The sequence below is a fragment of the Callithrix jacchus genome, chromosome 4 (genome assembly GCF_049354715.1).
Source record: "Callithrix jacchus isolate 240 chromosome 4, calJac240_pri, whole genome shotgun sequence".
NCBI classification, from domain to species: Eukaryota; Metazoa; Chordata; class Mammalia; order Primates; family Cebidae; genus Callithrix; species Callithrix jacchus.
This window is the reverse complement of record NC_133505.1, coordinates 28,322,441-28,334,739: the sequence shown is the minus strand read 5'-3', so window position 1 is coordinate 28,334,739 and position 12,299 is coordinate 28,322,441. Positions and strand designations below refer to the sequence as shown.

General features: G+C 43.9%; 2 protein-coding genes across 9 annotated transcripts in view; one reads left to right on the top strand and one right to left on the bottom strand.

Annotated features, from left to right (window-relative positions):
- Positions 1-12,299, bottom strand: part of LOC100397136 (N-acetyllactosaminide beta-1,6-N-acetylglucosaminyl-transferase) — a 171,921-nt gene that overhangs the window by 4,421 nt on the left and 155,201 nt on the right. For 4 of the 5 annotated variants that reach the window (XM_078368449.1, XM_035295115.3, XM_035295117.3 and 1 more), the window contains one exon: positions 3,487-3,579. In XM_078368449.1, coding sequence (XP_078224575.1) covers positions 3,487-3,579 — 93 coding nt within the window. Of the gene's footprint in view, positions 1-3,486; positions 3,580-8,848; positions 8,913-12,299 lie in introns of all 5 variants that reach the window. The other variant, XM_078368450.1, reaches the window with a different exon arrangement.
- Positions 1-12,299, top strand: part of LOC144576540 (putative uncharacterized protein C6orf52) — a 132,121-nt gene that overhangs the window by 84,516 nt on the left and 35,306 nt on the right. The gene's annotated exons all lie outside the window — the stretch shown is intronic.

Below are 12,299 nucleotides of genomic sequence, written 5' to 3'. Positions count from 1 at the left end.
TTTAGTAGAGATGGGGTTTTTCCATGTTGGTCAGGCTGGTCTCAAACTCCTGACCTCAGGTGATCCACCCGCCTTGACCTCCCAAAGTGCTGGGATTAGAGGCATGAGCCACCACACCCAGCTAGCTTTAATTCACATAAGTTTTTTATGCACATAACTTTTATTACAGCATATTGTTATAATTGTTCTATTTATAATTAATTATTATTGTTAATCTCTTACTATGCCTACCTCAAAAATTAAACTCTATCATAGATATGTATGTACAGAAAAAAACAAAGTATATTTAAAATTCAGTACTGTCTGTCTTGAAATGTATCCCCTGTGGATGAGGGAGGCCTACTGTATTATTAAATGAGAGTTACAGATGAGAAGTTCTACAGTGATACAGATGGGAGAGGTCTTTATGGGTTGCATTGGGTAAGCCTTTTCCCTGAGCTCTGACCTCCTATTGTGTTGCCCTGGGTAAGTCTTTTCCCTGAGCAAGTGCCTACCTTGTATCTCTGCCTAGATGTGTAATAAACCTCAGACATGTAACATGTCAGATTTGAATTTGTTTTTTAACCTCAATAACTTTTGTGGTGGGGACTTTCTGCTGGAAGAGGCGGTTTTGTTGGGTATAGGTTAGAAACAAGAATGGTAGGAAGTTATAATCATTTTCCAGAGATTCCTCTGAGCACACAATAGAACAATTACTTTTGGACCAACTTCACAGACTGAAGGGTAGGGCCTTGTATCCCATAAGCATGGAGAGTCCTTAAAGATGTTTGAATAGAAGAATCGAATGATGAAACTGATTTTAGCAAGATTAATTTTGAAGTGTTTTATAGGTACATTAGAAACCAAGAGGCTGCAGTAATAACAATGTAAACTGGAGAGCTTGTTCAAAGTGAATGACTAATGAGTGGGACAGGGAAGATATTGAAAACACTAGTGCAGGACAGACGGAATGTCATGCATGCTGAAGAACGTGGTGATTAATTCAGTGGGTGGGGAAGAAACATCATAGAGAGTGGAAATCAGGCTGGGCATGGTGGCTCACGCCTGTAATCGTAGCACTTTGTTGGGAGGCCGAGGCAGGTGGATCACAAGGTCAAGAGATTGAGACCATCCTGGTCAACATGGTGAAACCCCGTCTCTACTAAAAATACAAAAAATTAGCCGGGCATGGTGGCACGTGCCTATAGTCCCAGCTACTCAGGAGGCTGAGGCAGGAGAATTGCTTGAACCCAGGAGGTGGAGGTTGTGGTGAGCCGAGATTGCGCCATTGCACTCCAGCCTGGGTAACAAGAGCGAAACTCCGTCTCAAAAAAAAAAGAAAAAAAAAAAATCCTAGCACTTTGGATGGCCAAGGTGGGTAGATCAGAAGGTCAGGAGTGCCAACATGGTGAAACCCATCTCTACTAAAAAATACAAAAATTAGTTGGGCATGGTGGCTCATGCCTGTAATCCCACTACTTGGGAGGCTGAGGTAAGAGAACTGCTTGAACAGGGACCTGGGAGGTGGAGGTTGCAGTCAGCCGAGATCACGCCACTGCACTCCAGCCTGGGTTACGGAGCGAGACTCCATCTCAAAAACAAACAAACAAACGAGTGGAAACCACAGGGGAAAGAAGCCAGAATTGTAGAAAGTTAAAAAAGTTAAAAGAAATTGGTGAACTGATCTAGTCTGAAGTCTGGAATGCTCTCCTCTTCTGTGACCAGGCAGTGAGAACTGAACACACAGGACTCATGCACAAGCTTAAGGAAATAGAAGTGAACAATGAAAGAGTATTTCAGCCTGAAGCAAGCAGAGGGTTCAGAGGCAACTTGATGTCTTCAGGATAGGGGCAATAAGTACACGCTCTCAGAGAGAAGGCAGAAGCAGCAGAAAGGGAGAGGCTGAGAATGTGAAAGGGCAAGGGGAGAGAGGGTGCCCACAGATAGCTGGGACCATAGCTGGTGGCTTTGTTGAGGGGATGGGTGCTTTTTCTTCTTGAAACAGGAGGGAATAATAGGAAGGTGTGTCCACACTGCTCTAAGATGGCGGGGTGGGATGACATGACAAGGGAGTAGATGATGAAATTTTGATTACATATCTTAAAAGTTCTTTTTCAAGTTGAAATGGTCACTTTTGAGAATAGAAAGGCTGTTTTGGGATAACCTTGTGATATAGTTTGGCTGTGTTCCCACCCAAATCTCATCTTGAATTATAGCTCCCATAATTCCTACATGTCATGGGAGGGGCACAGTGGGAGATAATTGAATCATAGGAGGTGCTTTCCCCCATACTGTTCTTGTCATAGTAAATAAGTCTCATGAGATCTGATGGGGTTTCCCTTTTTGCTTGGCTCTCATTCTCTTTTGCCTGCTGCCATGTAAGATGTGACTTTTGCCTTCTGCCAGGATGTGAGGCCTCCCTAGCCACGTGGAACTCTGAGTCCATTAAACTTCTTTTCCTTTGTAAATTGCCCTGCCTTGGGTATGTCTTTATCAGCAGTGTGAAAATGGACTAATACATCTTGGGAGCTTAAATTAAGCAGGAAAGCTGAAAAAGTGAAACTTAGGAAGGGCACTAGGAAAATAATGAGGTAAACAAAAGGATAAGTAGGTAGCCAGGAGGCCTAGCTGAAGTTAGATGACAGGACCCAATGTTAAGCACCCAGTCCGTGCTAGGCAGCCCTAGCAAACTGATACTCATACTCACTATATGCTGGGCAATATTCTGAATGTGCCAGGGCTGATAAAAACTCTTTTTCATAAAGTTCTATAGAAATGGAACTGACTTAGGATTTCTAGTTCTTTTCCATTCCGAGGGGTACCCTTCTTGTTAATGTCACCTGTCATCCTCCATGCCAGAGCTGTGCAAATCCTGATAGCTCTCCAAGCCCCTGGGAAGGCTACCTGTAGGGGAGCAGGAACTGGCCTGAGGGATGGAGGCCCAGCTTGCTCTGTGGTGAGAATATGACATCACTTCTCTTCTCGACCACTTTCCCCTCTGAACAGCTGGACTCTCAGAAGGCACAGCAAGAGGAATAAAGAAAAGGAAAGCTGACTCTACATGAAATAATAATAATAATAAAAATCAGCCAGGTGTGGTGGCACATGCCTGTAGTCCCAGCTACCTGGGAGGCTGAGGCAGGAATCCTGAACCCAGGATTTTGAGGCTGCAAGGAGCTGTATTCATGGCACTGCACTCCAGCTTGGGTGACAGAGTGAGACCCTGCTTCTAAAGAAAGCAAGCTGAAAACTAGCAGGGAGAAAATGGAATCATGATTTGAACCTATCTTTTCATCTCCCTAGGTAATTATAAGTTGGTGAATATCAGTGAGATGTTTAAACTTATTTTTGAAGGACTGTGTCTTGAAGCCTCTGGCTTCTCAAATAACTAACAGATTGGTTTAAATATAGCAGCAGTTCTCTCTCCATGAGAACCCTGGATTCCACAGCTATCTTCCTGCTAACATCAACAAGCAGTATCCTAGAAGCATGGAAGGAGAACCTCACCGTGGCAGCCTCCATGTTTGTCTTCCATGTCATTCCATTTTATAGCTCTGAGGTTTCCAGTCCAGGATGCATTTGGCATAGAGCCAGGAATACCTGCAATGTAGGTAAAGAAGTGTAGAGATGAGAACCATGAGAGAAGGGCATCAATTTCATCAATTAAGGCTCCAAGTCAGGCTTACTTTCTTTCAGTATATTACTTTTCACATTTCACGTGGATTGGTATGTACTGATATACCCATCTTCTGTTTCCTCCAGTTATCTTTTGACCACAATTTTAGTTAGCTCGTAAACTAATTAGTATAACATCTAGTTCAATCAGCATACAAATCAATACACTAATACAATCCTGATCCATTTACTAATACCTAATTCAGTTGGGGGTGGGGTACTGTAGGCTGGCATCTTGCTAAGCCAGGGTTTCTCAACCTTGGTGCGATTGACACTTTAGGCTGGCTGATTCTTTGTTGTGGAGCTGTCCTGTGTTTCGTAGGATGTTTAGCAGCATCCTTGGCCTCTACCCACGAGATACCAATAGCATCTTCTCCTCAACTGTGACAACCAAAACACGTCTGCAGATATTGCCAGATGTCCTGTGGGTGAGCAAAATCACCCCATTTGAGAAACACTTCTTAAGTGTTTCTCACATAACCCTGTCTATGTAATAAATTTTGGATAGGTCATAGAGATTGAAGGGTCTATTTATAGTTATACTCCAAGATTATAATATACAAATCATTACTAGCGAAGAAGAGGCCAGACATAGGGGCTCATGCCTGTAATCCCAGCACTTTAGGAGGGTGAGGTAAGAAGATTCCTGGGCAACAAAATGAAACCCTGTCTCTACAAGAAATAAAAAAATTAGCTGAATGTGGTGGCATGTGATTGTAGTCCCAGCTACTCTGGAGGACCATGTGAGCCTGGGAAGGTCTAGGCGGCAGTGAGCCATGATTGTGCCACTGTACTCCAGCCAGGCCACAGAGCAAGACCCTTTCTTGAAATAACAAAAAATTAAAGGCCAGGTGTGGAGGCTAATGTCTGTAATCCCAGCACTTTGGGAGGCCAAGTTGGGTAAATTAGGAGGTCAGGAGATCAACACCGTCTTGGTGAACATGGTGAAACCCTGTTTCTACTAAAAAATACAAAAAAATTAGCCAGGCATGGTGACACGTGCCTATAGTCTCAGTTACTCGGGAGGCTGACGCAGGAGAATTGCCTGAACCCAGGAGGCGGAGGTTGCGGTGAGCCGAGATCACGCCACTGCACTCCAGCCTTGGTAACAAGAGTAAAACTCCATCTCAAAAAAAAAAAAAAAAAAAAAAAAAAGAGCTGCAGCACGTTTCACCAGTGAGTAATGCAATTTGAATGCAATTTTGATGTAATGGCACTATGCAAATGCTATCGGTACCCAAATTGCAATAGTCCTCTCTTAGAAGATTCTTTTTAATTATTGATAAGATACAGTGTGGTAGGCAGAATAATGGCCTCTACCCACCCGCTCAAACACACACAGACAGAACAGACAAAGATGCCCATATCCTAATCCCTGGAAACTGAGAATATGTTATTTTATATGGCAAAGGAGAATTAAAGTTGCTGATCAGCAGACCTTAAAATAGGGAGGTTATCCTGAATTATCTGGGTGAGCTCAGTGTAATCACAGGGGTCCTCAGCATCGGAAGAGGGAAACAGGAGAGCTGGACAGAGTGATGCGATGTGAGAAGGCTCCACTCTGACTCTGCCTTTGTTGTGTGAAGATGAGGGAAGGAGCCACCAGCCAGGAATGTGGGGGACTTCTAGAAGCTGGGAAAGGCAAGGAAATAGACTGTACCCAGAGCCTACAGAAAGGAACCTGACCCAGCCAATGCCTGGATTTCAGCCTGGTCAGGCTTTTGTCCTGCAAAATTGTAAGACAATATATTTATGTTGTCGAAGCTTCTATATTTGTGGTCATTTGTTGCAGTGCCAAGTAAAAGGCTAATACACATGCTAATGAGAAAAACAGACTCAAGGGCTGCGTGCAGTGGCTCATACCTATAATCCTAGTGCTGTGGGAGGCCACCACGGGAGGATTGCTTGAGGCCAGGAGTTTGAGACCAGCCTGGATGACATAGTGAGACCCTATGTCTACTAAAAATTTTTTTTTTAAAAATTAGCCAGGCATGGTTTCTCATGCCTGTGATCCCAGCTACTCAGGAGGTGGAGGCAGAAGGATCACTTGAGCCCAGGAGTTCAAGACTGCAGTGAACTGTGATTGCACTACTGCACTCCAGCCAGGGCAACACAGAGAGACACCATCTCCACAATTTTTTTTTTAAATAGCTAAGTATGGCGGTACACACTTGTGGTCCCAGCTACCAGGGAGGCTGAGGTGGGAGGATTGCTTAAGCCTAGGAGCTCAAGGCTGCAGTGAGTTTGAGTACCACTGCATTCCAGCCTGGGTGACAAGAGAAGGGTCGTTCCTAAAATAAAAGAAGAAAAAAGCTATTTATTTTTTTTTAATAGCTTTTAATAAGGAAAAAAATTGGACAAAACCAGTATTTCAAAGAAATTTAATTGAATTCGGCTTTAAAAAATGTGCCTTTTCAGAAGAAAAAAGGTCTGTTCTTTTGCCCTGATGTTATATGATAATTATATGATGATCTGATCTTTAACCAGGCTTCCTTACTAAAATGAAATTTTGTTGCATCCTTTCTTGTAAACAGCATGTGTCTTAAACCTTAAGGGCTTAAAATAAGGCAAGGGTCTTTTCTTCTTGCTACCTAAACTTGAATTTATTCAATATAAGTACTCAGGTATTCAAGAGAAACACTATTAAGCAATATGTCTTTCTTTGTTGTTGTTGTGTTTTTTTTGAGACAGAGTCTTGCTTTGTCGCCAGGCTGGAGTGCAGTGGCACGCTCTTGGCTCACTGCAACCTCTGCCTCCCAGGTCCAAGTGATTCTCCTGCCTCAGCCTCCTGAGTAGCTGGGACTACAGGCATGCGCCACCACACCCAGCTAATTTTTGTGTTTTCAGTAGAAACGGGGTTTTGCCATGTTGGCCAGGCTAGTCTGGAGCTCCTGACCTAAAGTGATTGACCTGCCTTGGCCTCCCAAAGTGCTGGGATTATAGGTGTGAGCCACCATGCCCAGCCTATTTCTATTTCTTTAACTTGCATTTTAATACTTTAAAATTATTTTGGTGCTTGCTTATCTAAAAATAATCTTCCTTGTTTTGTTCTTTTTTTTTTTTTTTTTGAGACAGAGTTTTGCTCTTGTTGCCCAGGCTGGAGTGCAATGGCACGATCTTAGCTCATTGGAACCTCTACCTCTTGGGTTTAAGTGATTCTCCTGCCTCAGTCTCCCAATAGCTGGCATTACAGGCATGCACCACCATGCCCGGCTAATCTTTGTCTTTTTAGTAGAGATGGGGTTTCACCATGTTGGCCAGGCTGGTCTTGAACTCCTGACCTCAGGTGATCTGCCCACCTCGATCTCCAAAGTGCTTGGGATTACAGGTGTGAGCCACTGCACCCACCCTTTTGTTTTGTTCTTAACACGCATTTTAAAAGAATTTAGAGTAAAACTTGTCTGGTTAAGCTGTAGGGTGGGGAAGGAGAGCCTGGAAAGCAAAAAGAGAATCTGCCTTACTTATCTACTTCTGTGTGATTAGCTGATGTGTGTTATTATGAGCCAGTGTCTATCAGATAACCACATTGTAAAAGTATGAAGAGTGTGATCCCATGACAAAAAGTCATTTAGTGTTTACATGACTGTATTTTTGAGAACACAAGACATTTTTCTTCCTCTTTCAGTCTCTTTACTATTGATCATCTCAAACTGACTCTTACTCAGAAACAGATTCCATTATTCCAGGGATAAGATCATGACCTTTATAACTAATGACCTGCTGCCTTTATAAAATGAACACATAACACCTACTAACCTCCTGCTAGTGAAATTCTAAACCTCAACTTCTATACTTTCCGTTTGATGACAGGTATCAAACATGTCTGTGCTTAGATTTTATTCATGTTTGTGCATTAAAACATTACATTTTTAAAAGCAGAAGGGGGAAGAAGGGCAAACAGAACGAGTCAAATTCTACTCTTTTTGCAAAGAATTCTGAGGCACAGAAATATCTGGCAGGAGTGGGCGTAGACCCTTGATATTCAAGTGTGGTTCTTGGAGTAGGGGCATCAGCAGCACCTGGGATCTTGTTAGAAATGCAGAATCTGGCATTCTGCATTTCGGAGGCCGAGGCTCAGTGGCTCACACCTGTAATCCCGGCACTTTGGGAGGCCAAGGTGGGCGGATCACCTGAGGTTAGGAGTTCAAGACCAGCCTGGCCAACATGGTGAAATATCATCTCTACTAAAAATACAAAATTAGCTGGGTGTCGTGGTGTGTGCCTGTAGTCCCAGCTACTTGGGAGGATGAGGCAGGAGAATCGCTTGAGCCTGGGAGGTGAAGGTTGCAGTGAGCTGAGACGGTGCCACTGCACTCCAGCCTGGGCGACAAGAGTGAGACACTGTCTCAAAAAAAAAAAAAAATGCAGAATCTGGCAAGTTGCGGTGGTTCATGCCTGTGATCCCAGCACTTTGGGAGGCCGAGGTGTCAGAGGCATGTGAACCAGAGCCACTCCATCTTAAACAGGAGCTGGGTAAAATGAGGCTGAAACCTACTTGTCTGCAATCCCAGACAGTTATGGCATTCTAAGTCACAGGATGAGCTAGGAGGTCATAAAATACAGGTCATATGGCCGGGTGCAGTGGCTCATGCCTATAATGCCAGCACTTTGGGAGGCCGAGGCGGGTGGATCATGAGGTCAAGAGATTGAGACCATCCTGGTCAAAAAGGTGAAACCTTGTCTCTACTAAAAATACAAAATTTAGCTGGGCATGGTGGCGCAGCCTGTAGTCCCAGCTACTTGGGAGGCTGAGGCAGGAGAATTGCTTGAACCCAGGAGGCAGAGGTTGTGGTGAGCCGAGATCGTGCCATTGCACTCCAGCCTGGGTAATAAGAGCAAAACTCTGTCTCAGAAAAAAAAAAAAAAATACAGGTGATAAAGACCTTGCTGATAAAACAAGTTTGCAGTAAAGTTGCCAGCTAAAACCCACCCAAACCAAAATGGCGAAGAGAGTGACCTCTGGTCATCCTCACTGCTGCCCTCCCACTGGTACCATGACAGTTTACAAATGCCATGACAACATCAGGAAGTTATCCTCTATGGTCTAAAAGGGGTAATAATCCATCCCTGTTCAGCGTATCATAAAGAAATAACCATAAAAGTGGGTAACCAGTTGCTCTGTCTATGGAGTAGCCATTCTTTTATTCCTTTACTTTCTTAATAAACCTGCTTTCAGTTTGCACTGTGTACTCACCCTGAATTCTTTCTTGCGTGAGATCCAAGAACCCTCTCTTGGGGTTTGGATTGGGACCCCTTTCCTGTAACAGAGGCAGATGGATCTCTTAAGTCCAGAAGTTTGAGACCATCCTAGGCAACATACAAAAACCCATCTCTATGAAAAATACAAAAATTGGCTGGGTGTTGCGGTGTGCACTTGTGGCCCCATGTACTCAGGAGACTGAGGTGGAAGGATCATCTGAGCCTGGGACGTCAAGGCTGCAGTGAGCCAAAATCAGGCCACTGCATTTCAGCCTGGGTAACACACTGAGATCCTGGCTCAAAAAAAAAGAAAAAAGGAAAAGAAAGATAAAGAAGAAAGAGAGAGAGAGAGAGAGAAAGAAAGAAAGAGGAAGGAAGGAGGGAAGGAGGGAGGGAGGGAGGGAGGGAGGGAGGGAGGGAGGAAGGAAGGAAGGAAGGAAGGAAGGAAGGAAGGAAGGAAGGAAGGAAGGAAGGAAGGAAGGAAGGAATTGAGCCCCATGCCAGGCCTCTTGTACCAACATCAGCATCTTCACAAGATCCCCAGGAGAGTTGTGTGTGATCAAGTGTGAGTAGCTCTGAGCTGTAAGCAATGCTAGGAAGAGGATGCAGCTCATCCCGGACAGCAACAGCACTATCCTTTTTTCTTCCCCTCCTTGACCTCCTTCTCTCAGTCTTCACCAGGTTTTTAGGTTAGTCTCTTACTAACTCTATTCTCACTCAAAATCTGCTCTTGTGAACAAATCTGGTCCATAAATCCTTGGGTTAATTGTAACTAACTTGTCCCCACTGCTAAGAATAAATGTATTTTAACAGACCGCTCAAATTACCTCCTTGAAGGCATCAGCCCACCTATTGTAGGAGAAAGCTGCACTGAGCAGACGTCCAGCTATCAGTGCCTTTGACTTCATAGCACTTGGCCACGAGGAGACTCTCAACCAAAAAGGAATGAATGAGCGTCCATTCCCAATGCAAGGGTGGCCCCATTGACTCAGTCAATCTTTAGTGCTGATGGGGAGGACCGTTTAACTTGTGTGAGGATAAGACAGGCCTGGATACTGTCTTGATTCCCCAAAAGGCATGGCAACTTAAGGTGGAATAATCTCTACTTCTCTGTATCAAAAAGCCTTTCTTCTACCTTCTTTTTTTTTTCTGAGACAGAGACTTGCTCTTTTGCCCAGGCTGGAGTCCAGTGGCATAGTCTCAGCTCACTGCAACCTCTGATTTCCAGGTTCAAGTGATTCCAAGTAACTGGTGCATACAGGTGCATGCCACTATGCCCGGCTAATTTTTTGTATTTTTAGTAGAGATAGTGTTTCACCATGTAGGCCATGCTGGTCTCAAACTCCTGACCTCAAGTGATCCACCCGTCTAGGCCTCCCAAAGTGCTGGGATTACAGGGGTAAGCCACTGTGCCCGGCCTCCTCTACCTTCTTAGTAAGCACCAACCCATTTTGGTTCACCCTGGGACAATGACCTAAGTGACCAGCAATCATCCTTTCCTGCTTCGTTCAACTTGCTTAGGGAAGAGATAAAATATTCAACAAGACTTCTGGTGACAGCTCAATTTGAATACTTAGTAAGCATCACTTGATTATTACTTTGAGGAGATAATGGCAAATTTAAGATTGAAGGCTGGGCGCGGTGGCTCACGCCTATAATCCCAGCACTTTGGGAGGCTGAGGCGGGTGGATCATGAGGTCAAGAGATCGAGACCATCCTGGTCAACAAGCTGAAACCCTGTCTCTACTAAAAATACAAAAATTAGCTGGGCATGGTGGTGCACGCCTGTAGTCACAGCTACTCGGGAGGCTGAGGCAGAAGAATTGCTTGAACCCAGGAGGCGGAGGTTGTGGTGAGCCGAGATCGCGCCATTGCACTCCAGCCTCGGTAACAAGAGTAAAACTCCATCTCAAAAAAAAAAAAAAAAAAAAAGTTTAAGATTGAAGACCCCAAATGTACAATGTGCCCACTTTTCAGTAAGTAATTTAACTTTGCTTGGACTGAAAGATACATGGAGACCCCAAAGCTACCAGCCCCATCACTTGTGCCAATGTCCAACTGCTCCTTGTCTACTCCCTAAAAGCCTCTCTATTAGGCCTTTCCTATTCTCACCTCATCCCGAGACTGGCACCGGGCTGAGCACCCTGATGGAGTAGACACTGGTCTAGGGATTAGGGAACTTCCGTTCTCATTCCAGCTTTGTCATGAACCAGCCGGGTATCCATGGACATCATTTAACATTTCCAAACCTCACCTCTCAAAGGAAGGAGGTAGATTAGATCAATGGTTTTGCAATTTTTTGGACTGCAACCCGCAGTAAAAAGCATCTGTATACCACCATACATACACACCATATAAAGCAAACAAAAGTTCCATAAAACAACACTTGTGCTTATTACATGCGGTGCACTCGTTAACTTTATGTTGTTTTCTAGTCTCGTTTCATCTTAAAAATTCTGATCAAAAAACTACTAAAGTGATTTCTGTATCCTCTAATGGGATATAACTAGTATTGGAAAAATACTGGACTCGATTCTATTATTACATTTGCTGTTAGGATTACTATTACTGTTGTTTGTCACGACTCCGGGAGGGTAGCTATGGGGAGTGTGGGAGGAACGTATCCTTCATTCACAAGAATCCTAGCAAAGGCCTATATTTTATTATTTCTATGATGGGGCAAAACAAATGTCAATATTATCTGAGAAAACATTTAAAACGATAAAATCCAATTCTCTCATTTGCTCTTCATAGGTTTATGTAAACAAAGCATTTGAGGCAAAGTTTATAGAGTAGCCAGGAATGTTTTTCTTGGGGCTCAGCCTTTCTTAGTCAAATAACAGTACTTGTTAAATAAATGAACATGATTCTTTGAAATGCAAGCTTTATTTATATTTCTCCTACACAGTTTGGTTCTCATTTTGGGTGGTAACAAGTTCCAGAAATTGCTTATTATTTAAGCATATATATACCTTTTATTTATTTATTTTTTGAGACGGAATTTCGCTGTGGTTACCCAGACTGGAGTGCAATGGAGCAATCTCGGCTCACTGCAACCTCCGCCTTCTGGGTTCAAGGAATTCTCCGGCTTCAGCCTCGCGAGTAGCTGGGACTACAGGTGCACACCACCGTGCCCAGCTAATTTTTGTATTTTTTAGTAGAGACAGGGTTTCATCTTGTTGACCAGGATGGTCTCGATCTCTTGACCTCGTGATCCACCCGCCTCGGCCTCCCAAAGTGCTGGGATTATAGGCATGAGCCACCGCGCCCAGTATACCTTTTAATTTCTTAAGTAAACAAGGAATTTTTTTTTTTTTTTTTGAGACGGAGTTTCGCTGTTGTTACCCAGGCTGGAGTGCAATGGCGCGATCTCGGCTCACCAAAACCTCCGCCTCCTGGGTTCAGGCAATTCTCCTGCCTCAGCCTCCTGAGTAGCTGGGATTACA